Source organism: Myotis yumanensis, unplaced genomic scaffold (genome assembly GCF_028538775.1).
Source record: "Myotis yumanensis isolate MYYU_CA2020_CCGP unplaced genomic scaffold, mMyoYum1.0.hap1 SCAF_11, whole genome shotgun sequence".
NCBI lineage: Eukaryota > Metazoa > Chordata > Mammalia > Chiroptera > Vespertilionidae > Myotis > Myotis yumanensis.
Genome location: NW_027223762.1, coordinates 42,806,052 through 42,830,187, shown reverse-complemented (window position 1 = coordinate 42,830,187; position 24,136 = coordinate 42,806,052). Strand labels below are relative to the sequence as shown.

Here is a 24,136-nt window from a genome sequence, read left to right as displayed (position 1 = left end):
GACAATACAATGGGGGTGGGCAGGGGGACTTTGGGCCTGTTTTCTCATCAGTACAAAAAGCAGTGTGCAAACCTAGTATCTAAACATAGTGTCACCCCACAGGGCTGTTGTGAAGATGAAATAAGATAGATTTGTTGCCCTCATAGGACTGTGCATGGGTAAGGAGTTTGGATGGTTAAATGTCTTCACTCCTTTGGGCATAGGAAGTCCAGGGCACTCCTGGAGAGCCTTGCGCCTGGGTGAGGAGCGGTACTTTAGGCAGATCCCCTCCCCCCCTCCCCCCTCCCCCATGAGTGTTTTATGAGCCCAGTCAGAGGGTCAGAGGCTGTGCCTTGCCCATTGAATGCATATTCCCAGAGTGCCTGAGGCCTTGTCCTCCGCATTCGCCCAGCCCCTCTGCCAAGCTTTGCCAATTCATCCAAGTAGAACTCCCTTTGGACCAGTATCCCCACAACGGACGCCCCAGTCTGTTTTGACTGATTTCAAGGTGCCTTAAGGACGACAGGGACCTGAGAAGCAAGCTGTGAGCCCAGCTTTCCGAGTGCTGTAGGCAGGAGCTGAAGCCTAGGTGGGTGCTCTGGGCCCCCTGGGAAAGGGCTGTAGGCAGAGAATGTCCATGAGTTCCTGGGACATCAGCTACAGCCGTCCTGGAGGGAGAGGGATGCTCAGAGGGGAACAGGCAGATCATTCTCAGGCCAGAGGGAGGAAAATATTCTGTCTTCGAGCCACGCCTGCTCCCAGAGCCAGCTTTGGGCCAGTCCACAAGGGGCCAGTCGCACTCTTCTGACCAAAGGTGAAGTTGGGTGATGCTTGATAGGACTTGAGGTCAGTCTGGGATCAGGGGTAGGGCCAACCTGGGACCAGGATTAAGCGTCAGTGTAGGAGTAGGCTCAGGGTCATAGGTGAGACTAAGGACTAGATCAGGACTCAGTTTGGGGCCAGGGTCAAACGTCCCTGTGGTCAATGAAAGAATGTCCTCTGACTGCGAAGATGGCTGCTGACCCTTCTGTGTCCCAGCCCCTCCAAATGAGAACCTGTTCCACAGCCCAGCATTCCTACTCACCAAGGCATGGCTTTCCCTCTTTGTTTCCTAAGGGCTCTTGGGATCTGAGCAGAGAGATGGTTCCAATTAGGAAATCCAGCAGCTATTGCTGCGAGGCCATGCTGGCCCTGTGGACATTCCCCGAGACCCCACTTGGTGGCTGGGCAATAAGGACTCAGAATGCCTTCCCAAGGTCCCATCCCACGCCCATTGCACACCCGCCCATTAGAGGATGGACGTGCACAAAAGCCATTCCCTGGATGTGGTGGAGGGGGAGAAGGCAGTGTATCCAGGGAGACTTCTGGGGCTGTGATCCCGCAGAGCAGGCACCTCTTGTGGACTCCGATAGTTGCTGGCTGGAAGGCAGCTATGACTTGAATTTATTGACAATGATTCTCTAAGTACGTGTCCTTCCTCTGTGTGTGTGTGCTCAGTATTTGCCTGCGCACCTGTCTGCATCGCTACAAGGCTGTGTGCCCCTGCTTTCCGTGGTGCCTGTCTTCACAGGTGGTTCCGCAGGGTCCTCTTGCCCATTTCACCACCTCAGGGCCAGGACCATGTCTCGGGGTGGTGATGGGGTGGAGATCAGGTTGGATGCGTAGGGCTCTCCAAAGCAACAGAGCCTCAGCAATCTCTCCCAGCCCCATTATCACCAGCTTCATCCCTACACTGCGGATGGGCGGCCTGGCCTGGCCACTCCTGATCGCCCAGTCCAGAGCTGACTGTCCAGTGAAACTTCCCTGTTGTGAGAATGTGCCCCAGCCCTCTATTTCTGGGTCCACAGTGGTCCTGAAAGGGACTCTGTGAGTCCTGAGCTCCAAGTTGCCTGGGGTGGAAGTCTGAGCCCTTTGGGAATCTACAAGCAGGCCCTCTAGGGACAATCTCCCACATGAGAGGAGAGGAGGGAAGGAGGGAAGGGGAGCAGGAATAGCTTCCCTCTGCATCTGTTGTACTATAACTGTCCACCAGGTGGGGTTCCAGGGCAGAGAGTGAGAGTCGCGATGACCCAGCGCTGGAAGCCAGCGAGCAGCTTTAAAATCTGCGCCCATCCGCAGCAGCTTCGGAAGCGCTCACACAGAGAGGGACAGCACATAGGCTCGCACCTGAGACGCTCGCACACGTCCTCTCCCAGTGAACTCGAAAACCGAACTCGTATTGGGGGCATGGGAGGTTTCCAAAGGGGAGTCTAGTTTCCTTTACACACACACCGTTCTAAACTGAAGGTGGGATAGCAAGTCCTCCGCTCTGGGAGTGCAAAAGTGACAGACAGAGACTAGGGGCTGGGAGAGTAGGACGCGCGGGAGAGGGCGAGCCAGGCACACTCGCTAGATGATGGCCGGGTTGGCACGCACCGCTCCATGTGTCCTAGACACGCTGGAGGAGAGGCCAGATGACAGACGGATGCAAGGATGCACAGACACACATACCACAGAGAGCACGCAGACCCTGAGGCACACCACAGCTCCCCGACTCTGGGGCACACGCGCGCGCGCGCACGCGCCTGTACACACACACACACACACACACACACACACACGTGCGTCCCGGGGCCACACGCACACCTCGCGCAGGCAGGCGCGCCGTGCCCTCTGAGGCCGGCTAGGAGAAGGTGCCGCGCTCCCCCGGCGTGTTTATTTACCCATTTGTATCAATGAACGTCTGTATCCGACTCCTCCCGCCTCCAGAGGCCGGGGCACCGCATTTGTCCCGGCGTGGGACACTCACCGGGACCAGCAACCGGGCTCCTCCGACGCTGCGGGGGGCGGTGGGGACTTCAAAGTTAGCGGGTGTCGGAGTGTCCCAGCGGAGGGGCAGCAGTGTCGGCGGCCCGGGACGCGGATGGGGAAAGGGGAACGTCGGGGTCTCGTAGGGTAAGAGACCTCTGGGGGTGGGGGGATACCTTGTCATCCGAGGGGTTGGGGGTGTACGGACCAGGGATATAGCCGGCGGGGTTCCGCGGGATAGGAGCTCGGGACCCTGAGCACAGGTTCAGGGTTTTCTGGGGCCCCTCAGTCGAGGGGTGGTCTGGCCGAGCCCTCAGCTGCTGGGGCGACGGGCCATGCGGGACTGCCCAGGGAGGGAGGAAGGGGCCAGGGACACCGGAGGGAGGGGAAGAGGGAGGGAAGTAGCCTTGCAGCCAAGCAGGCACCGTGCGAGTGCGCACCGTGTGTGTGTGTGTGTGTGTGTGTGTGTGTGTGTCTCATCTCGTCCGTCTGTAGGTGCTGGGATCAGCGAGACGCCAGAGAGAAGGAAGAGGAGGCGAGAGGTGAACTGAGTTTGATCCTGCGGCGGCTACAAGTGGGTCCCGGGCGGGCGGCGGGCGCGGGCGGCGGGCGGCCGGGGCGGGGCGGGCGGCGGCGGGCGCTCACACGCTCGGGCCGCCGGCCTCTCACCACGCCTCCGGCTTTGTGAGCGCGCCGGGGAGGGGGGGGGGGGGCTGGCGGAGCGCCCACGGCGCAGCCTCCCGCCTCTATATAAACACACGCATCGCCTGGCTTTGGACTCAAATTCACATTGAGAGAAGCTTTTAAAACCACCAGCCCTGAAATCCTGCCTCCTGCTTTCCCCCCTCTTTCATTCTTTTTTGCCTTCCTTTTCTTTTTCCCCCCTCTTTCTTTCCCCAGCAGCAACTCCAGAGCCGAGAGCCTGCGTCCCGGGACGGACTGCCTTTTCTTAATTGATACAATAGCCCAGCTCGGGTTTTCACCTCCTCCCCCAACTCCACCCCGCCTCACCCCTCCCGCCCGCCACCGCCGCCGCTGCCGCCGCCCCAGCGCTCGCCCGGGGCTCTGTCGCCGGCTGCGTCCCATCCCGGCCGAGGTCCGCCGGCTCCGCACCCGCGCTCCGGCCGCCGCGCCGCCTCGCCCGCCGCGCCCGCTTCGGGGGTGCAGCCAAGGCGCGCCGCCTGGGGCAGCCCAGGGACGCTGGGCTCCGGCCTCTCCACTCGCCTCGGCTGGGGAGCCTCTCCCCTTGCCCCCAAAGTTTCTGGGTTCGTTGGAATTTTTGGATTCAGGATTTTTTCCCTTTTTTTTCCACCTAGGAATTTGAGGGGGAAACTTTTGACCAATCGATCGCCTTTTCTCTCCCCCCCCCTTTTTTTCCTGAGCAGGGGAAGGGGTTTCAAGAGAGGTTCCCGCTGGACAAAGTTTTTCAAAGTTTTCCGAGTGTGATGGTTGCGGGGAGAGCTAACCCACCAGCTTGATTCACGGCTTCATCTCACCACCCCTCGAGCTGCCCCTAAATCCGCTATAAGGGAACAAACAAACAAACAAACAAACAAAGTTACACTCCGAGTCGCCTCGTGTCTCCTCTCTCTCTCTTCCAGGCATTTTTTTTTTCCCCTCCCGCTCTCCCCTCGAAGCTTCCACTCCCCTCTCCCCTTCCCTTGGCCCCTTCCTCCTTCTCTGTTTCGGCTGGAGGTGCCAGGACCCTCGGCCGCAGTCCCCCCTCCCCCGCCGCTCCAGTCCCTCGTCGGCCGGCCCTCCCCTCCCCCGCCGCGGCCGGCACAGCCAATCCCCCGAGCGGCCGCCAACATGATCTTTGAGGGCTTGGAGCTGGTGTCCGCGCTGGCCACCCTCGCCGCGTGCTTGGTGTCGGTGACGCTGCTGCTGGCCGTGTCGCAGCAGCTGTGGCAGCTGCGCTGGGCGGCCACCCGCGACAAGAGCTGCAAGCTGCCCATCCCCAAGGGCTCCATGGGCTTCCCGCTCATCGGAGAGACCGGCCACTGGCTGCTACAGGTAAGGGCGCGCGCGCTCCGCGGCTCTCCGGGGTCCGCTAGCGGCGAGCGCGGGGCCGCTGGTGCCGCGGGCCGGCCAGGGGGCGCCGGGAGCCCGGAGGCACTGGTCCCGCCACGCCCCTTCCCTCCGATCGCCCTGCGCCTCCCGGGCTTCCCGGGCCCGCCCGCGGCGTGGTTCGGAGCCCACTAGCGCAGGGCGCGCAGGTTCAGGGAGCTGATCCGAGAGGTCCCGGGACCGAGAAGGATCCCCAGACAGACTCTTCGCAGTTGCAGGCTCTTCGGCAGAGGTGCACGGGGCGTCCGCTTTCGCCTCCCCTTGGCCCTCGAGGCCCCAGTCACCGTAGGCTTCCTGGGCGTTGGCGGTGCCGTTGGAACCCGAAAATTGAGTCGGGGAGGAGGAGGGGTAGGGGCAGAGACAGTCAGAACTGCCAGTTAAAGACCCGGACTTGCTCCTGCCCCCTCGTTGGCTGCTCCAGGTACAACTACGCTGGGTCACGGTCCGAGAAAATGTGTGTTTTGTGGTGGGAGAGGAAGGAAGTAACCCGAGGAAAATGAGAAGCCTGAGACCCGAGGTTTCTCTGCTTTCGGGGAAAAGGGTCTGTTTACTTATTGGGTGAGGACGGTGCAGCGGGGGAGTGACACTGGGGAGAGGTGTGTGAGCGATCCATAAAGTGCATGTGTGCTTGTGGTTGGATGCCGCACAGCCCAGCACTGCTGGTGATCATGGGGTGCGCGTCGGGAGCCGGACCCAGGTAGGTAATGGGGAGATTCACCTGGAGTTAAACTCGTCCAGTGCTAGACAATCGATTTTGCAATTTGATACACACCAGGTCTTTTTCTTGGGGGCAGGGGTCGGGGGGACGACGTCTCCAGGTTTACCGCTGGAGGTGTGTTGTGTGCGCTCACGCACGAGTGCTTGTCAGGATGATGCTGATGAGGGGAGGAGAAGGATGAACGTCCTGAAACGGACAACCCCGGCCGGGAAGGGGAGGTGGGAGGTGGACGCAGGGACCTGTGTAGTTAGAAGTGAGAAAGCTTGGCTTGAAACTAACAGACGCGTGCAATTCGCTCGCACACACTTACATCCCGCTGGGCGCCAAGTGTCAGCGGACCTGGCGCGGGGAGAGGGATGCTGTGGTCTTCCCCAAGTTCCAGAATCTTCCCTTTTCTTTGGGGGGTTGCTGTTCGTGCAACTGGTGGGGTTCACTTTAACCAATGAGACTACCTCCCCCCGCCATAAAGAAATCCCCAGAGCATATCCCGAGCCACCACACTTTTTAAAGGGTTAACTGCAGCGGTGGTCTAGGCTTTTGGCCGAGAATTTAGGAAATAAAATAACTCACTTGGGCATAAGCTCCTGCCTCGTTAGAGCCAATCTGCGGAATCCGCGGTCTGTCACCACCCCCACCCCCGTTTCCTGACCTTTCCCTGCCCCCCATGTCCCCCTGACCTTTTCTCAGAATCCCACAAGGGCCCTAGGGGCTCAGCGTCCAACCCAGCGCAGAAGATGGGGAGGAGGACGCAGGCCTGCACCTCCCCATCCAGTTGCCCTTGGGGTCCTGGACTCCGCGGTGGAGGGAGATGGGGGAGGGGGCGTGCAGAGGGTGCCGAAGGGGTTAACGGGAGCCTTCTGAATCCCAGCTTTATTTTTTCGGAGTCATTTATCAGATTTTACGGGGGGACCTCCGAGGGCTCTCCGTTTCCACCGTGCGCCATCTAAACAGAGCCCAGGGCTAAAAATACAACATTTTTGTATAAATTGGACTCGCGGCCCGAGCGGCCGCCCCTATGAAAGTCCTCTTTGTGAAGACCGTGGAAACGGCGGACAAATAACTCTTTATTAATGCCACAAAAAACGCACTTTAATTATAGTTAGGCAGATCAGAGGCTGGGGGGCGGGGGGGGGGTGGCGGGAGAGAGGCGGCGGCGACCTCGGAAAATTCACAGCCCGACTTTTGTGTCGAAAGAAAAGAAAAACAGAGGAAAAGAAGGAGAGGAGAGACGGAGAGTCAGACGGAGTGAGCGAGACGGTATAGCAGACGGAGGGAGGGAACCCCGCTCTTCACCCCCGCTAGGTCGCACCTCCACCCTCGCCTGATTTCTCTTAAAGGCGTAGGCGCCGTCTAGGTCGGCGGCCGGGAGGGGGCTGTTCTCCCCGACCCGCCGGCCGGGAGTGGGGCGGCGTCCCCGCGGCCCAGCCCCCCTGCCGGAGGCGCGGGAGCTGCAGGCCCGCTCCCTGTCGCGCGCCGGGCCGGAGGCGCATGTGGAAAAGTGATTAGGGCTCCGGGTTCTGCAGAGTCACTTTTCGGCGGTGCTGGGGTGTGTGCACCTCTAGCTGGAGAACACTTTTCCGTGGAAGAGAGGAAAGGGAGCAGGGGGGACCCACCCGGGAACAGGGGGAGCCAAGTGGTCCCTTCGGGCGTGCCTGCCCCGGGAGCCTGCAGCCCGCATCTCGCTGTTGTGGGCTGGAAGGCCGGGCTGCGGGACAGGTGGCGCCCCTCCCCTGGTCGCCCAGCGCGGCCCGGGCAGGAGAGGGGTTAATGTGGGGTGGGGTAGCCAGTGCCTACGTCAAAGGTGAGCGGGACGCCCCCGCCCCCGCCTCTCGGAGGTCCCCTTGGTTTCCGGTACCCTCCGGGGGCCGGCCCCACCGGCTCCTCCGAGTGCGGCGGGGCTGGGGCCTGGCTCTCTTCCGCCAGCGCCACCGCGGCCGCTGCGGGGGATCCAATTACCTGCGCGGGCCGCCCGCCCCGCCCCGCCCCGCCCCGCGGGACGCGCCTTCCTCCCGCTCCCGTGCCCAACTACAGGGCGGCGACGAAAGCCCTTTGCAGTTATTTCCAGGGCACATGGCATCAGGGACATCTCGGCTCTCGGATCGCGCACAGACCCCGCAGAGCCCGCAAAGGGGATCGCGCACAGACCCCGCAGAGCCCGCAAAGGGCCACCGGGTCCCCTCGCGGTCCACACCCGAGAGCCGAGGAAATCCCGCCCCCCGCGGCGGAGACGGCCTCGGGGCACGGACCGCTCGCCGCTATAAATAATCTTTGGCCTGCGGCCACTCCGCGGGGTCTCGCCAGCCCGTGGCCGGGCGCCTGGAAATATTTATTCCACGAGGAGGCGGAGGAGCTGGGGGTGGTAGGAAGGGTGACGGCGGCTCGAGCTTCGGGTGCTGCCGTCCGGGATACCTTTTCCCTCCCGACAGTCGTTAGTGAAAAACAGCTTTCGCGGGGTGCCCCTGGGCCTCCCGCCTCCTCGCGTTATTTATTATCCTCTGGGCCCTACTTCCCAGTTCCTGAGCTTGCTATGAAAAATAAAACCTACGCGCGTGCTGTGTATTGCGGGGAGCGGGGGGGGGGCGGGGAAGGTCAGGGTACTGGTGCCTTGAATGGTGGCCCCCCACCCCACCCCCACCCCCACCCCGCGGGCCCTGGAAGCTGGGCCTCTGGTGCGCCTCCTCCGGAGAAGCGCGCCCTCAGTGAGGTCTCCATGGTGGCTCCCGCAGGGTTCCGGCTTCCAGTCCTCGCGGAGGGAGAAGTACGGCAACGTGTTCAAGACGCACTTGCTGGGGCGGCCGCTGATCCGCGTGACGGGCGCGGAGAACGTGCGCAAGATCCTCATGGGGGAGCACCACCTGGTGAGCACCGAGTGGCCGCGCAGCACGCGCATGCTTCTGGGCCCGAACACGGTGGCCAACTCCATTGGCGACATCCACCGCAACAAGCGCAAGGTAAGAGCCCTGCAGCCCTGCTGAACCTCTTCTCCCGCGCACCCCTCCTGGGGTAAGGCGTTTCCGGAGCCCTGGGGACGTCTCCACCGCATCTGTGCCCGGCTGGCCCACCCTCCTGGGGGTTCCCTGCTTCGATGCGGAGCGAGGGCCTGCACAGGCCTCCGCCGGGTCGGCCCTCTTGCTGGCCCGCTGTTGGTCCAGCGGGTGGCTTTTTGAGGGGTGGTTTGGACAGAGCTTGGACGTGAGGGGATTGAGGCCTCTAACGCCAATCCTCACCGTGCTCCCCAAAACTGGAAGAAGAAAGGGGTAGACGATGGCTAGGTCTCCCCTTCTTGCCATGGTTCCCCAGTGAATTCCGACGGGTCATTCTAAAATCAATCCTAGCCTGCCTGCCACAGGTTGCTTTCATGGCGACGCCAGCAGGCGCGGGGGCTGGGGGCACCTGGTGCGCAGCGGTTCCAGGGCTCTGTCTGGGAGCGGCGAGGTGAAATTGGGGCCACGACGCGCGCGGGTCTGGACAGTGGGGGCAGGACGAGGGGATGGGAGAGCAGCGGAGGCGCGGCGGGGGATCAAAGCGCACCTACCCCCTCCCATAAAGGGGAAGAGAAAGTGGGTGTTTATCCTGTGGATTTCCCGAGCGCCTGCAAGAGACGCGAAGGAGGAGAGCCAGCGTGCTGCGAGCGAGCCTCCCCGCCCCCTCCGGGGGCTGAACCGCCGCCGCTGCAGCCGCCGCGGCTCGGAGCGCGGGCGGCACGTGCTGTTTGAACTGCAGTAACCCGAAAGCTGAGCCGCCGGCGGGCGGGGAGCGGGCTTTCGGGCTTAGGGCGTGCAGAAGCGGGTCGGGGAGACTGCAGGACCTCTCCTCCTTCCTTTTTTTTTTTTTCCCCATTGGGTCAGAGTACTCAGGTTTGAAACCTGAAGGAAACCAACAGGCAGCCTCTGATCTCTGCGTAGAGTGGCAGAGCCCAGGAGAGGGGAGGGGGCGACTGTGGGCAGCCCCCCTCGGCCGGAAGTCTGCGTGTGAGGTGGTCTCAGGGAATGTAGGAATTCGTCTTACAGTATTTGATGTCTTCGGAAAGGCCTGTGAAGAGTAGTTCTCTGTAGCAGACCACAGGAGGAAAACCCGCGTGGAGTGGGCTGGTCAGCGCTCACCACCAACGCCCCTCCTCCCATAAAACATGTATTTCAGGACAGGAAAGGGACTCCCGAAGTCTTCTCTCTCATGGCCTCCCTGGAGCAGGAAGCCGCTAACCGGGCCCTGGTCACATTGGAGTGGGGTGTTCTGGGAAGCGGCTGGGAGGGGGCTGTAGGCTCAGGAATGGGGGCTTTTCAAATATCCTGGACACTTTTTTTCCCTTAGTGTTTGTGGTTCCACCAAAAGCTCATCCCGAAGAATGTGGAGGGAGGCCGAGGCTCAGAAACCCAGCTCCAGAGGACTCGATTGCTTCTCCTTTTATCTTTATAGAGTCTGTGACAAGAAACTAATTATTTTCCCCGTCACAGGGGGGAACACTGAGACTCGGAGAGTTTGAGAGACTTCAGTCCAGGAGACATAGCAAAGGCAGGTGGAGTCCTGAACATCCCTCCATGGGAAGAGGTGTTTCCTCCCGGGCTATCAAGCGGAGCCCTACTCAGTCCTGCCCACCTGGGGCTGGCAGATGCTGGAGGGTGGGGATGGGAAGGGATCCTGGGAGGAAGAAGGCTTGGTCAAGACCTGAGTGTGAGCCCCTGGGCATTCAGAGAGCTTCTGGGTGAGGCTGTTGCCTTGTGGAACCAGCCACCCTCTGCCTGACTTGGCCTTGGGCCTCCAGGTGGGGAGGGCCTGCCTGGAAAGCCCCTAGGTTTTGGGCTCCTGTTGTTGATTTGGAGGAGTGGAGGAGGAGCAAGATGGAGTAGATGACCAATGTCAGAGGAATACACAGGGAAGGGGGAGAGAGGGCTGTGGTGGGACAGGGCTGGGAGCAAAAACTGAGGACCCCTATGGGGCCTACATGGGGCATACACTCGCCTTGCCCTCTAGCTCCCTGGGCATGGGGAGCAGCCATAATGAAGTTCATCCTTCATGGGGTGACACAGGCTCGGGAACCAATGCAGGGCCCCCCCTTTGTGTGTACTAATTGTGTTCTTGCTGTGTGACCTGTGTACACATGGTCCTACAGTAAGTGCGTGGATAACCTCTCTATTTGGTGTTCCTGGACTAAGTAGAAGGCCTTGGGTTAGATACAGATATAAAGCAGGAAACCTGGTCCTTGCCCACAAAAAGCGGAGTGTAGCCGGAGGAATGAGAGGGGGATACTCAGGGGCACATGTTGGTCCTGGAGAGAATGGCCAATCTGCTGGACCCAACACCCAGTGGACCCAGTGCAGCCAGGGCGGGGGCTGCCGGGTGCCACTCACTGCCTTCTCCAGCTCATGCTGCAGTCAGGGACGTGCCTGGAGAGGGGGCTGCTGGGCCGGGCCCAGGCCTGGTTAGGATGCATTCGCAGGAAGTGAGGCCCAGGTGTGCTGGGGCCCAGCTGGCGGGGTAACTAGGAGCGTCACTGTTTCCACTGGGGCCGGTGACCCACTCCTTCTCTGGGAGGTCTGACCAGATGTTCTGGGAAGGGACTCCTCACGGCCATCACCGAATCCAGGTGTTAGCCCCGGCTGCCCTGGTTGTCTAGGGCCAAGAGAGGAGGGGTTGCCAGGGAGAAAGTTCGAAAAGTCTTTCCCAGTCTAAAATAGTCCTCTCTGAAGGCCGGCCTGTGTCCCTACAGCCACCACCAAACTCTGTCCCTCCTCCTCTGCTACACTTCCCCCACCTGGAGTGCCCCTGATGGACAGAGGAGGCGCCCCCCCCCCCTTCTTTTTGTGTGCAGAGAGGCTGGGGTTTGTCCCGGAAGGGTGGGCCGGGTCTGGTAGGAAGGATTGGGGGCGGGGGTGGAATGGTCAGACATTTCCTCTTCCAGAGATAGGGCTGGGTCTGCACCAAGGGGCCAGAAGCTTCCGGGCACCTCAGACAGTGGTCTTCCCAGAACTTAGAGGTGCACTTGGCCTGGGACCCCTGGACTGGGGAGACCCAGGAGTAGTCTTCTTGCCTCTCCTTCCCAGATCCCTGGCTACAAGGACTTCTGTGGCAGAGGCTGAGGCGGGGCAAGGGCTCCCCAGGCTTTGGAGGGAGGGACTCTCACTAACCCTGTAGGCCCCATCCTGGGCAGGGGTGGAGCTTAGGCTCAGGATCACTGCACTCCTCTCAGAAACCCTGTGCATTTATGTGGGGGTGGAGCAGCCAGGAGGTGCTTCCGCAGGCAGGCAGAGCCAGGAGGGCCGTGGTTGCAGGGTCCTGGGGGGAGGCCAGCCAGGCCTATCTCTTAGGTGGCCTTTGGATCAGTGACTTCGAAGTCATTTCCAGGAGGCTCAGCTCAGAGCAGAAGTTCCCACCTGCTTTGAATGGGAAGGAGGGAGGCATGCATAGCCAGGCACCTCTATTATTGGGAGGGCCTCCTGGCATAGACCTTTGTCCCACCAGCTGAAGTCCTTCACCCAAAAGTCACTGTAGCACCAGCTGGTGGGCACAGGGGCCATGGAGGGGGCAGGTGGCAGGAACGGATGTCTCTGAAGGTCAGTGGGGGAGGAGCCCACAGCCAGCCTCCAGGGCGCCTGGGAGCCGGGCCTCCCTCTCTGTGCCCTTGTGCCAAACAGTGGGAGGGTGGGTTGGCTGGGGCTGGGGGCCACCCCCTCCCTTTTCCCTCTGTTCTGTGTCCTCCTCCCAGGATGGGGCGGGGTCTGTGCCTGCGATGCTGATGTGCTTGTTCACTCTTCAGCCTTGGGAGACAAGTGTGGCCTTGGTGGGGAGGGGGTGGGTGCTTAACCCTGAGCCCCTTTTGCCACTGATGTATCCATTCCAGGTTCCCAGGCAGAAGGGCAGGGATTGGGACCGTGTCTCCAGGGGCTGAGAAATACTGAGAGCAAAACAGAGTAGCCCAGACAGCTGGCATTGCCCTTAGAATAAACTTGGGCCAGAGAGGGGGGTCCCCCTCAGGGCTCTGTCAGAGCCTTGGGGTTGAGTAGAGGGCCTGATGGGGCTAGGAATGGTGCCAGGCAGGGGGTTCAGGGATCCTGGTGGGTGTGGCCAATCATGCCCTGGACGTGACCTTGGGAGGCCCTTCCCCTTTGGGCCTCAGCTTTCCCGGGGGGGGGGGGGGGGGGGGAGTTTACTATGGCTGGAAGAGGAATGGGTGGGTAGACCTTGTCAGTGTCTGTGGCTCTGCCAAGTGCTGTCCTCCTCTCCCGCACTGGGTGCTCTTGTGGTGTGTGGGAGAGTGAGGGGAGGTGATCAGAGCTGGAGGCAAATGGGGGACAGGTACACTGTTTCTACAGATGCTGGGAGCCCAGAGGGACACGCACAGGCTAGGAGGTCTGGGCCAGCCCCTCCCAACCAGAGGGGCTGAGTAGGGGCTGGCGCAGGAGACAGCCAGGGTGCAGTCCAGGCCCAGTGGAAATGCCAGGCGGCTGGGAAGATGACGTCCTCTCTTGTCCTCCCTCTTGCTCGAGTATAAAGTACACACCTTGGCGTCACCCCTGTGCTGTGCGGACAGCTGCCCCGGTGGCTGCGTGCCCTCTGTTATTCTTTCCACTCCTAAGGCCACGGCTCCGGTGGCTTGGCGGGGTGGCCTGCCTCGGCCCCCACCCTCCCGGGCAACCGCTTCCATTCCTCCCAGTCTGAGTCACTGGCCCAGGGAGTGGGATCCCTCTCTGGCTCTTCCAGCTCTGGAGGCTGCCCATCCATCTCAATCTGTCTGTCCATCCGTAGCGGCCAGCAGAGAAGGGGGAGGTTATCTGCCTGGGCATAGCAGTATGCAGGGCCCTGGGGGTTCACTGAGTGACTCCCCTCCCAGGGACACCGGGTGAAAGGCGGGAGGGGGGAGGAGGAAGGATTTGTAAAATCAATTATAGGGAGTTTGAGCTTTGACAAGCCCCTTGGTGGTCCCCCCTCCCTCCCCTCCTCACCTCATTGTGGCATCATCTCTCATCCAGGGGAGAAGGAGAACCAGGGATGTGGACTCCTGAGCCACAGTGTTGTTGGGGAAACCAACACAGGCAGGGGCAGGGCAGGGGCAGGGTTTCCAAGCACATCCTAAAGGCAGGAGCCCAGCCTGCCCAGTCCATGGCTGAGAGTTCCCAGGTCTCCCCGGCCCTCTGCCCTGGCCCTCCCTGGCTTTAACCCTGGTAGAGAGTCCATACCTGCTGCTCCCTCTGCGGGGCTTTGCCGGGGGCAGGCCTGGTTCCCGATGACCTTTGTCCAGCGTTCTTGGCTCACTGTTGGGAATTCCAAGGGAAGCCCAGAGGGGGATAAAGCCGCCCTGGCTGCTGTTACTGTTGTGGTCAGGGAAGGCGGCTCTGGGGGCCGGGAGCCCTTCCTTTCTTCACACTGAGTGGCTCCACTGGGCACCTTCCCACATGCCCGAGTCCTGACCCCGCCCGCCCCACTGCAGCCTCCCTCTGCCCTGGCCAGCACCTCCGCCTCCTCCTGGCCTGTGTGGTGGGGGCTGCCCCTGCTGCGGGAAGTGCCCCGTTGTTAACCCTGGGCACAGACCCAGGGATGAGGCCCCGGAGTTTTCCTGGGGCCTGGGAGGCCCAGTGCCTATGGAACAGCCGGCCAGAGGCAGGCGCCTGGCCTTGGAGACTCGCAAGCGAAGCCCCTTGGTCCCGGAGTGCCCGAAACTGCCTTTGCGTGGCTTCTCATTCGGGTAGTTTCTCCACCTCAGGGGGCTCTGAGGAGAGCCCTGGCACATCCAGGTGAAAAGGAGACTCCAGAAGTTAGATTTCTTGTTGGGTCAAGATAAGAGCCTTGCTCCTGGCTGCAGTTTTCTTTCTGGAAGCCCAGCCTGGGGTGGGGGTGGGGGACTGCAAGTTCAAGGTGTTTGTGGGCTTCCTGAGGTGTGGACCATTGGCCCTTTCAGTGCCTCGGCTCAGTCCCAGGTCTCCTGGAGTCCTCCCTGCCCTCCCCAAGGCTCCAGAAGGCGCTATTCAGTCGGCCATCGCTAGAGGGCGCAGGGAATGTAACCTTTGGGGCAGGGCAGGGCTTGCGGTGGGTCCAGCCTGGCTACTCCTAAGGTTGCACTGGGGCCCTGAGAGCTCCCCTTTTGGTAACCCCGAGATGGCCCCTCCTGGGCCACCATAGCCCTTGTAGGGTGTGTGAGTGGGGGCCTGGCAGGCGCCGGGGGACTCGTGCAGTGCCAGATTCTGGGCTTCTTGGAGGGGATAGCATCTGCTTAGGGACATATGGCTCCTGGGGTTTATGTGCTGTGTACATTGAAAGGAAAAAGGGGCCACCAGGCTCAACCTCGCCATTTTATAGATGAGGACGCTGAGCCTGGGGGGTGACTTGGCCATGATCGCACAGCAAGTTGGTGGATGATCTGGGGTTAAAATCAGGCCTCTGGGCACCCAGCCTGCCTTTTCCCGCCACCCACTGCCTCTTAGGGCCCAGCTGGCATTGACTTTGCAGGTTCTGGTCAGTGTGACCTCTGCCCTACTGCCCCTCTACATGCCCACCTTGGAGCCCAGGTCTCCCTCGCACTGGGGCCTGGCCAGCCCCTGCCTCCATGCTTTCCATGTCAGCACCCCTCAGGCGGCCCTGGGCTGGTCGACTCTGGGCCAGGTGTGGCTTCTTTGTCCTTGCTTGTCCCCACCTCCAGCCTTCCCCCCACCCCCGAGGCCTGGTGGCCACAGTTATCTTTCTACTTTCCCAGTGAGCCTGCTCAGCCTCCACGTGCCACTCTCTGCTCACCCTGTGGGCTCCTTGCTGTTCTGTAAGGCCCCTTAGTTGGCCAGCGTTGGGGTCTGGGGACAGGGCCCCCACTCCCAGCCCATAAGATTTTTGACCAAGAGCTGAACCTAGAATCCTAAGGACGCCAGGGTGGAAGGCCGAGACAGAGAACACTGCCTTTATCCATAACCCTGTGATGGGAGCTGGCAGCCGAAGTTCCCCCTGGGAATTCCTGGGACCCCGCACTGGACAAGGTGTGTGTGACCTGTCCAGGCCTGGGTTGCCCTTGCCCACCTCCCATCGCCCTTCTGCCTTTCAGCTGTCCCTTCCTAGCAGGAGCAGCCCCAAACAGTGCGGCTTCTCTGCCCCTCACCAGCGGCCTCCCTCCCTCCTTCCCTCCCTCCCTCTGCCCACCGGGAATTTCGGAATGAAAGTGCTATTGTGAACGCCTGGCTGGGCCACTGAAGGGCCAGCACTGTTATTTCTGCAAACCAGCCCTCCCATTAGCCATGCAGGGCCGAGGCCAGGAAAATGTTACCTTTTCCTCCTCGAGCTGACTGCAGGGGAAATTCTCACATTTACAGTTTGTGCGGTGGTTGTGTTTGGGGGGCAGGAGGGGAGGGCGGGCGCGTGTGTGTGGTTTGCATGGGGCAGGGTGGGGGGGCTGGAGGAATATTTGCCTCCTTCCCCTGAGCTGCCCCTCCCCCTTCTTTCCTCATGACCTTCCCCTTGGTGCTGGCGGGAGGGCACCCCCCTTCTGTTCCAGACTCTGGGTGAGGGGGTGGGTAGAGGGTGTCGGTTACAAGTGAGACCCGCAGGCCATCAGTAAATAAACTAACATCCTCCCCTCTCTCCCCTCTCGTATACACCTTGGCAGCAGCAGGGGCATCTGGGTGAGGAGGGGCAGGAGGGGTTGCTGAGGAATCGGGAGGACTGAAAGCAGGGGGGGTGGCAACAGGGTCTCATTGGCTACTTAACATGGACCAGGAAGATGCCAGGAATGAGAAAGGGCTTCTGTTAGCCTTTGTGATCTTTTGGGGTGGAAAGCCTAGCCCCCACCCCCTTGCCTCCAAACCTGGTCACACTGAAACCTTTTTGATGGCCCAGCTGTTAACAGACCCTCTAGGACAGTGGTTCTCAACCTTCCTAATGCCGCGACCCTTTAATACAGTTCCTCATGTTGTGGTGACCCCCAACCATAAAATTATTTTCGTTGCTACTTCATAACTATAATTTTGCTACTATTATGAATTGTAATGTAAATATCTGATATGCAGGATGTATTTTCATTGTTACAAATTGAACATAATTAAAGCATAGTGATTAATCACAAAAACAGTATGTGTTTTCCAATGGTCTTAGGTGACCCCTGTAAAAGGGTCGTTCGACCCCCAGAGGGGTCGAGACCCACAGGTTGAGAACCGCCGCTCCAGGATCTCCACCTTGTACATGGTTCCCAGGGAGTGAGAGCAAATTTGGGCCTCAGGAAGTCCTACTTGCAGTCTAGCCTCAGACGCTCTTGTTCTCCCGTCAGTGGAGCAGAAGAGCCACCTCGTCCTCGCCCATTCTGCTCACCTTTGTTCCTCTCCTGGGCACTTCTGCCCTGTGGCCTGGGGATTCGGGAGTGGGCCACTGCCTCCCCTCCAGCCCTGCCCAGACCTCTCTGTGTTGCCCCCGTGGCTGGGACGGCCGCATCAGCCACAGACCTGTGGGCAGTTGGGCTGCCCAGCCCCCAGGGCTTTGCCGTTGTTTGACGCACAAGCTTTTCTGAGCTCCAGACAGAAGATGAGCGCGCAGGTCACCCTGGGAGTGATGTGGAAGGTCTCCGAGTAAAAATTCTGATGAATGATGTTTTCATCCCGTCCTGCCCCGGCCGCCCGCCATCAAGACACAGGCCCGTCAGGCTAGGGCCGTGGTGAGCAAACTGCGGCTCGCGAGCCACACGCGGCTCTTTGGCCCCTTGAGTGTGGCTCTTCCTAAGCCTTAGGAGTACCCTAATTAAGTTAATAACAATGTACCTACCTATACAGTGTAAGTTTAAAAAATTTGGCTCTCAAAAGAAATTTCAATCGTTGTACTGTTGATATTTGGCTCTGTTGACTAATGAATTTACCGACGACTGGGCTAGGGGAGCCAGGGAGGGCGCTGTGTCCAGGAGACAGAAGGTGGAGCGTGGCCAGGGTGAGGACCTGGAGTTTCCCCAGTCACAGCCAGGGGACCTGTGCCTCAGCCAGGCCCCCGGGAGCCTCGAAGGCAGCCCGAGCCCAGCTGACCGGGTGCCCGCCCACCTCTCTCCCTCCAGGTGTTCTCCAAGATCTTCAGCCACGAGGCTCTGGAGAGCTACCTGCCCAAGATCCAGCTGGTGATCCAGGACACGCTGCGCGCCTGGAGCAGCCACCCCGAGGCCATCAACGTGTACCAGGAGGCCCAGAAGCTCACCTTCCGCATGGCCATCCGCGTCCTCCTGGGCTTCAGCATCCCCGAAGAGGACCTCGGCCACCTCTTCGAGGTCTACCAGCAGTTTGTGGAGAACGTCTTCTCCCTGCCTGTCGACTTGCCCTTCAGTGGCTACCGGCGGGTGAGCACCCAGTCACGCGGACAGAGGGGGTGCCAGTGGGAGGGCGGGGGAGCCTTCACCGTGGTCTCTGTGGAGAGGGGACGTTCTCATAGGAACCCCCCACCCCGCCCCACCTTGGAGGAGGCCCTTGGTGGCCCTGGCTTTCCCCCTTGGGGTGACAGGATGGTTCCCTCTTCCCCCCCAGGGCATTCAGGCACGACAGACCCTACAGAAGGGCCTGGAAAAGGCGATCCGGGAGAAGCTGCAGTGCACGCAGGGCAAGGACTATTCGGACGCGTTGGACATCCTCATCGAGAGCAGCAAGGAGCACGGGAAGGAGATGACCATGCAGGAGCTGAAGGTGGGGGCCTCCCCGCGGGCAGCACCAGTACCCATGGGGGGGTTGGCGCCGGCCCCCTCTGCCCCCACAGGGACAGTTTCTGAGCAGCTGCTGCGGCATCGCCGCACTGGGCTGGCGCTAAAGCAGGAGGGAGACCATGTCCCTGCCTGCCCTGCACAGGGTCTGGTGGGAGGACTGGGAGCATCTGCGATGGGCGGGGCTGCCTTTCCTCTGCCCGTGAACCACTGTGCACCCAGTCCTGCTGGTGACGTGTCCCCATGACACGGGCCCCAGGCTCTCCATCCCACCCAGTCCCAGCCACCATCGGAAAGAGATGTGAGAAACTGGTCCTTAGCGCCCTCCGCAGGGACTCAGTGTCAGTGGTGCTTGCCCACCTCTCCCCTCTCCCGAGTCTCTACGATTTCAGTGCATTTTAATGGTCTCAAGAGCCCTGGAAGGTCACCTAGGGGAACTCGGACCCAGACGGGGAAGCCACCTGCTTGAGGGCAGCCCAGTCCTTAGATTTGGAACTGACTGGAGTCGCCTCCTATCTCACCAGCCTTTTCCGGTTGGAGGCCTTTGACACCAGCCTGCTTGGCACTGATGAAGCCCACTTGGGCTGCCGGCACCGGTCCACATAGGGCTCCGAGAAGGGCTTCCTGCCCGCCTTTCTTAGGGGTGTTCTGCCTGAGAAGGGACCAATTAGTTCACCTCCTGTAGACCCCGCCCCCCACACGCTTGCCAGGAGCGGTGGAGACTTGCTGAAGACTCCCCCCCCCCTTCGTTTCCCCCCCTTCTAGCTTCAGTTTTCCTCCTGGTGAGCCAGGAAGGAGCCGAATAGCTTGCCCATTTCATAGGTGGAGCCATGGCAAGCAAGGGACCCAGGCCCCTTCACGCCCCTCTCTGGGCCTGGCTTCCACATGTGTAAAATGCAGGGCTTGGAATGAGGCCACCTGCTGGGCCCTTTCCACGGGGCACCCAGGGCCCAGGGGTCCTGCTCCCCAGGATACCCTGGAGGAGTCCCCTCAGCCTTCTCACTGCTGTGCCCTCCCTGGTCCTCATGGGTCTGGCCTTGGACTGCCTCCCCGTCCCCGATGTCCTCCTGGGGGTAGTGGAAGGAGCTGGGGACTGGGAAGGTTGGGGTTTTGACCCTGAGCCCCCACCTCACTCACCTGCATAGTGCCTGGCTCCTGGGGATTTTTTCTTTTTCCTGTGAGCTCGCTGCATGGACCAGGCTGCTGGGGCTCAGGGCCCCGGATCCAGCAGTGAGTGAGAGTCGTCCCCCCCCCCACGCCCCCGCCGGGGGACTGCCAGGCCAGTGCCCCTGCCCTGGGCGGAAGCAGTTGTATCTCCTGCTGAATCAGGGCACCGACCCTCTGACCTGTGTCCATCGGGGCCCGAATGCTCCAGCAACATGAGGCTTGGGGGAAGCAGGCAGGACCCAGCTAGATGACGCTGAGGCTCGGGGGAGCCCCCTGGCAGAGTGGGGTTCCCCCGGGCTGGGGCTGCCTGGCTGAACGGATCCCTCACGGCGCCTCTCCTCTCTGCGCGGCAGGACGGGACCCTGGAGCTGATCTTTGCCGCCTACGCCACCACCGCCAGCGCCAGCACGTCGCTCATCATGCAGCTGCTGAAGCACCCGGCCGTGCTGGAGAAGCTGCGGGAGGAGCTGCGGGCCCACGGCATCCTGCACAGCGGCGGCTGCGCCTGCGAGGGCACGCTGCGCCTGGACACGCTCAGCGGCCTGCACTACCTGGACTGCGTCATCAAGGAGGTCATGCGCCTCTTCACGCCCATTTCCGGCGGCTACCGCACCGTGCTGCAGACCTTCGAGCTCGACGTGAGCCTGGGCCCCTGCGGGTGGGCCTCAGGGGGCCCGTGGGAGCACTGCCTTGGGCTGATGGGAAAGAACAGACTCCCCTCCTCGGGGTACTTCAGTCTGATGGGGAGACACCCCTTGTTTTCAAGGAGCTTTCGATCTGATGGGAGAGACCTCGTCCTAAATGCTGGGTCAGACGAAGCCAGCCTGGGTGTCATATATGACGTTGCATGTAGACACTCTATAAATAAGAGACAACTAACATGCTGAGGGTGCTGGCCAGGCCAGGGGATCGCTGTAGGGTGTCTCTGGGAACATCTGGGTGGGGGGCTGGCAGGCAGGGAGTCCGGGCCACTCTCAGATCTCCACTGGCCTCACCACCACACTCTTCCCCATCTTGCCTCCAGGGTTTCCAGATCCCCAAAGGATGGAGCGTCATGTACAGCATCCGGGATACTCACGACACGGCGCCTGTGTTCAAAGACGTGAACGTATTTGACCCCGACCGCTTCGGCCAGGCTCGCAGCGAAGACAAGGACGGCCGCTTCCATTACCTCCCCTTCGGCGGCGGAGTCCGGACCTGCCTGGGCAAGCACCTGGCCAAGCTGTTCCTGAAGGTGCTGGCGGTGGAGCTGGCCAGCACCAGCCGCTTTGAGCTGGCCACCCGGACCTTCCCCCGCATCACCCTGGTCCCTGTCCTGCACCCCGTGGACGGTCTCAGCGTCAAGTTCTTTGGCCTGGACTCGAACCAGAACAAGATCCTGCCCGAGACGGAGGCCATGCTAAGTGCCACGGTCTAACGGGGCCTGGCCCCACCCCTGCCTCAGCCCGGCCAGGCCCTGGGGTGGGGGGCGATGGAAGGGTACAAACCTGTGTGTGGGAGGGGGCTGCAGCCCGGGGAGGGGAGCGGCCCCCATACCTGGCCCTCCCGTTTTCTCTCCCTGGCAAGCCCTACCCTAAGCCAAAAGGGCCCAGTTCTTTGGCTCCTGCTTCTCCCAGTCTCTCTCCAGTTCCCACCAGCTTAGCTCCTGGGACAGGGCATGGCGGGAGCTCCGCATGCCCGCTACAGTGTTAAATGGCAGTCAGCTCACGCTGCAGCATTTGCTTGTCATGTCCCCAATGGATCCCTCCCTGCCCATTTCATTTGGACCCTATTGGTTTGAGGTCATGTGGTCGACATGGGGGGCGGGTAGGAGGAAGAGTTGGGCTCTTCAGCACCCTGCCCCCTCCTGCCTCTCTTCAGAATCAGGCACCGGCCCCTCCTAGTGTTCACCTAGAGTCCCCCCCTTTGCCAGTTTGGACATTTGAAATTACCTATTGCTGCTACTTTTTTCTTTCCTCTGAAGTTGGGGCAGAGCTCCAGGCCCTGTCCTCCCAGCATCCTCTCTGGTGGCCCTGGGCGTGCACACAGCAATGACATCCCCACCTCCTGGGCAGGTGGCCTTGAGCCCATCCTGCTCCACTGTTACACCCCCCCCCCCCCCCACCACCCGGCCCTTGGCTCATATTTATTCACTGATCTAACCGAATCTTGGCGTTAGTGGGGGCTGGAATTGCACCTCCTCCAACCCCCAGCCTCAGTCCCCGCTGCCCGGGGACTAACTTCTGCAAGTGACTCAGCCCTCTCTGGCTGAGGTTCAGCAGCTCCCCCAGGCTCCAGACCTTCTGTGGGTTCAACCTCAACTGCACTTCTGGGGTGAAATCTGGCACCTCTGCCTTTGTCCCCCAGCTGAAGGTGAGGAATGGCCCACTGCTTCTCCCCACCCCCCACTTCTGTCCACAGCATGGGGACCTGGAGGCTGCCACCATCTCCCACACAGTCACTGTCCCCCCAGGTGCCCCCACTTGGCTAGTGAGTATGGGGAAGGATACGGGTTCTTTCTCTGACAGGGAGCGAGGGGCTCCATTGTCCCTTCCTTAACCTTCACCCTTCGGCCTTGGAAAGGTGTCCTTGAAGTCCCTTCCCACCTCTATGCCACTGTCTGCTTAGCCCAGCTCAGGGGTGTGGGACGAGATGAAGGCCAGGGGAGGTGAGCTAGAAGGCAGCCCTTCCTCAGCGGTCCCGAGGGGCTGCGGGGAGGCTGCGGGGAGAGCTGGGGAGAGCATGTGTGAGTTGTCAGAAGTGATTTGCTTGGAAATGGGCCAGTCAGGGGGTGACTGGGGGAAAGAGGGGTAGCTGCTGCCACCAGCATTTGGAGTCGGCAATTTGGGACGCGCCCCCCCCCCCCCCCCCCCCCCGGGCTGGTTTGGGGCCTTTGATGAGTCTTCAGCGATCTTGTCTGGTTGTGGATTTTTCTTTGCTGTCTATGTTTCTCAATTGGCTTTTGATGCTATAAAAGTGATGAATCCTCTTTACAAGAAAGCCAGCCCCCAGAGGAAGGTGCAGGGCGTCGATGCGTTTGCCTCTCCAAGAGGCGACCACTGTGACCACTCAGCGGCCGCCTCTGATGGTGTTGTGGGGACAGATGGCACTCCTGCTCTGGACCCCACTCAGAACCACCTGTTCTCAATTGCTTCATTTGGTTTCTACCTTTTCATTATTAGAAAAAAGAGCGTGGAGCAGATATCACTGGCAAAACATAGACATTTAAAAAAATTAGTCAAATCTCTCAATTTCTCTGCATTCTGAAAAGCAGGCAAAAATGTGCTAAGACTCATCAGAACTTGCAGGATAGCTGCCTGGTCCACCAGAATTGGCTGTCCACACAAAGCCCGGCAGTTAACCCTTCAAGCCAACCCAGCTTGCCTCGGCCCAGTCGTGCTCGATCGAATAGCTAGGGATGCACGGGTGCAGCTTCAGGCAGGGAGCCCACTGGGCGTGGCCCTGGCGAGGGTGGGTGGCTGGAGGGCGCTGGAAGGCCTCCGTGGACCTTCCGTGTGGGGTGACCAGCTGGAGAGGGGCGGAGAGGAGGCTGAGGAGGGTCCCTGTGAGGAGGAAAGAAGGATCGTTTGCCCTACCGGGCCTCAAAGGTAACCAGAGAAGGAAGAAAGCTCCTGACCGGCTGAGCGAGGGGTTCCCATGACGACGTCCATTCATCTCTCCTCTGTGCGTCCATCGGTGTCCGTGTGTCTGTGTGTAGGTCTTCTAGACGTAGCGTAGATGGGTGATGTTTTCTCACTTACCATTCCTAACGATCGTAACTTGACGTTAAAGAGACAGAACCCCACAACACTTTCCCTGCCACGGGCTTGCAGACTGAAGCACTTTCGATGTTGGGCGCTGGTGTTTGTGTTCTGGGCACCATCCTGACCCTGCCCAGATCGCGATGATATTATTTTATACACAAAACTTTTTTTTTTTTCATAAATGTTATAATTTTGTGTCTGTCTTTATAAACTATTATAAGTACTATTTTTGTTATAATTCAAAATAGATATTTAGTATAAAGTTTTTGCTGTTAAATATTTGTTATTTAGTAAAATATGAATTTTTCTCTATTGTAAACATGGTTCAAAATATTAATATGTTTTTATCACAGTTGTTTTAATATTGAAAAAGCACTTGTGCGTTTTGTTTGGAGATGAAACCGGTGCCGTGTGAGTGTTTTTGCTGTCACGTGGGCTTCATCTGTATATAATATTCCATGTTGCATATTAAAAAAAAAATGAATGTGGTGCATTTTGTGATTTTGAAAGTACTCCATGTGGCTCTTTTATAGGCTTCCGTAATAAACCGATAAACCGTGGGACGCATCTCGCTTGGCTCTCTGGTCTCTGCCTTCTCGGCCTCACTGAAAGGGACAACCCCCTCCCCCCGCCCCATTCCCTTCAGCAGCACCCAATCCCACCTGCCAGGCAGGGGGTTCTTCTGAAAGCATTTGTCCTGTGAGCCCAACTGCCATTCCTTGTGCGCAGGTGGAGAGCAGTCCGAGGCAGGGTCCTTCGACAAGCAGGGTCCCTGGGGGAAGGGAAGATGCAATTAGACCACCACTGGCCCCGAGGCCTGGTGGGGGAGGAGGCAGCTGGAGCCAGCGCCCCCGCCATGGCCATGATCACCGGGGTCAGGCGTCTCAATGCCGGACACGGCAACCTGGAGTGCTCAGGGCCTGCCCTCAGCGTCCACCGTGTGGAGAGGGATGTCCACAGCCACATGGTGGACTGAGCAGAATTCAGTTCCCCTGACTCCAGCCTCGTGTCACACGAGGCACATTTCAGAGGCTGTTCCAC

General features: G+C 60.3%; 1 protein-coding gene across 1 annotated transcript; it reads left to right on the top strand.

The window, feature by feature from the left end:
* The first annotated feature begins 3,550 nt into the window (after window positions 1-3,550).
* CYP26B1 (cytochrome P450 family 26 subfamily B member 1) lies at window positions 3,551-23,663 on the top strand. The gene is made up of 6 exons (XM_070429461.1): window positions 3,551-4,779; window positions 8,278-8,502; window positions 17,556-17,831; window positions 18,016-18,171; window positions 19,706-19,990; window positions 20,377-23,663. The coding sequence occupies exons 1-6, from the start codon at window positions 4,576-4,578 to the stop codon at window positions 20,767-20,769; spliced, it is 1,539 nt and encodes a 512-aa protein (XP_070285562.1). The 5' UTR covers window positions 3,551-4,575; the 3' UTR covers window positions 20,770-23,663.
* Window positions 23,664-24,136: the final 473 nt, after the last annotated feature.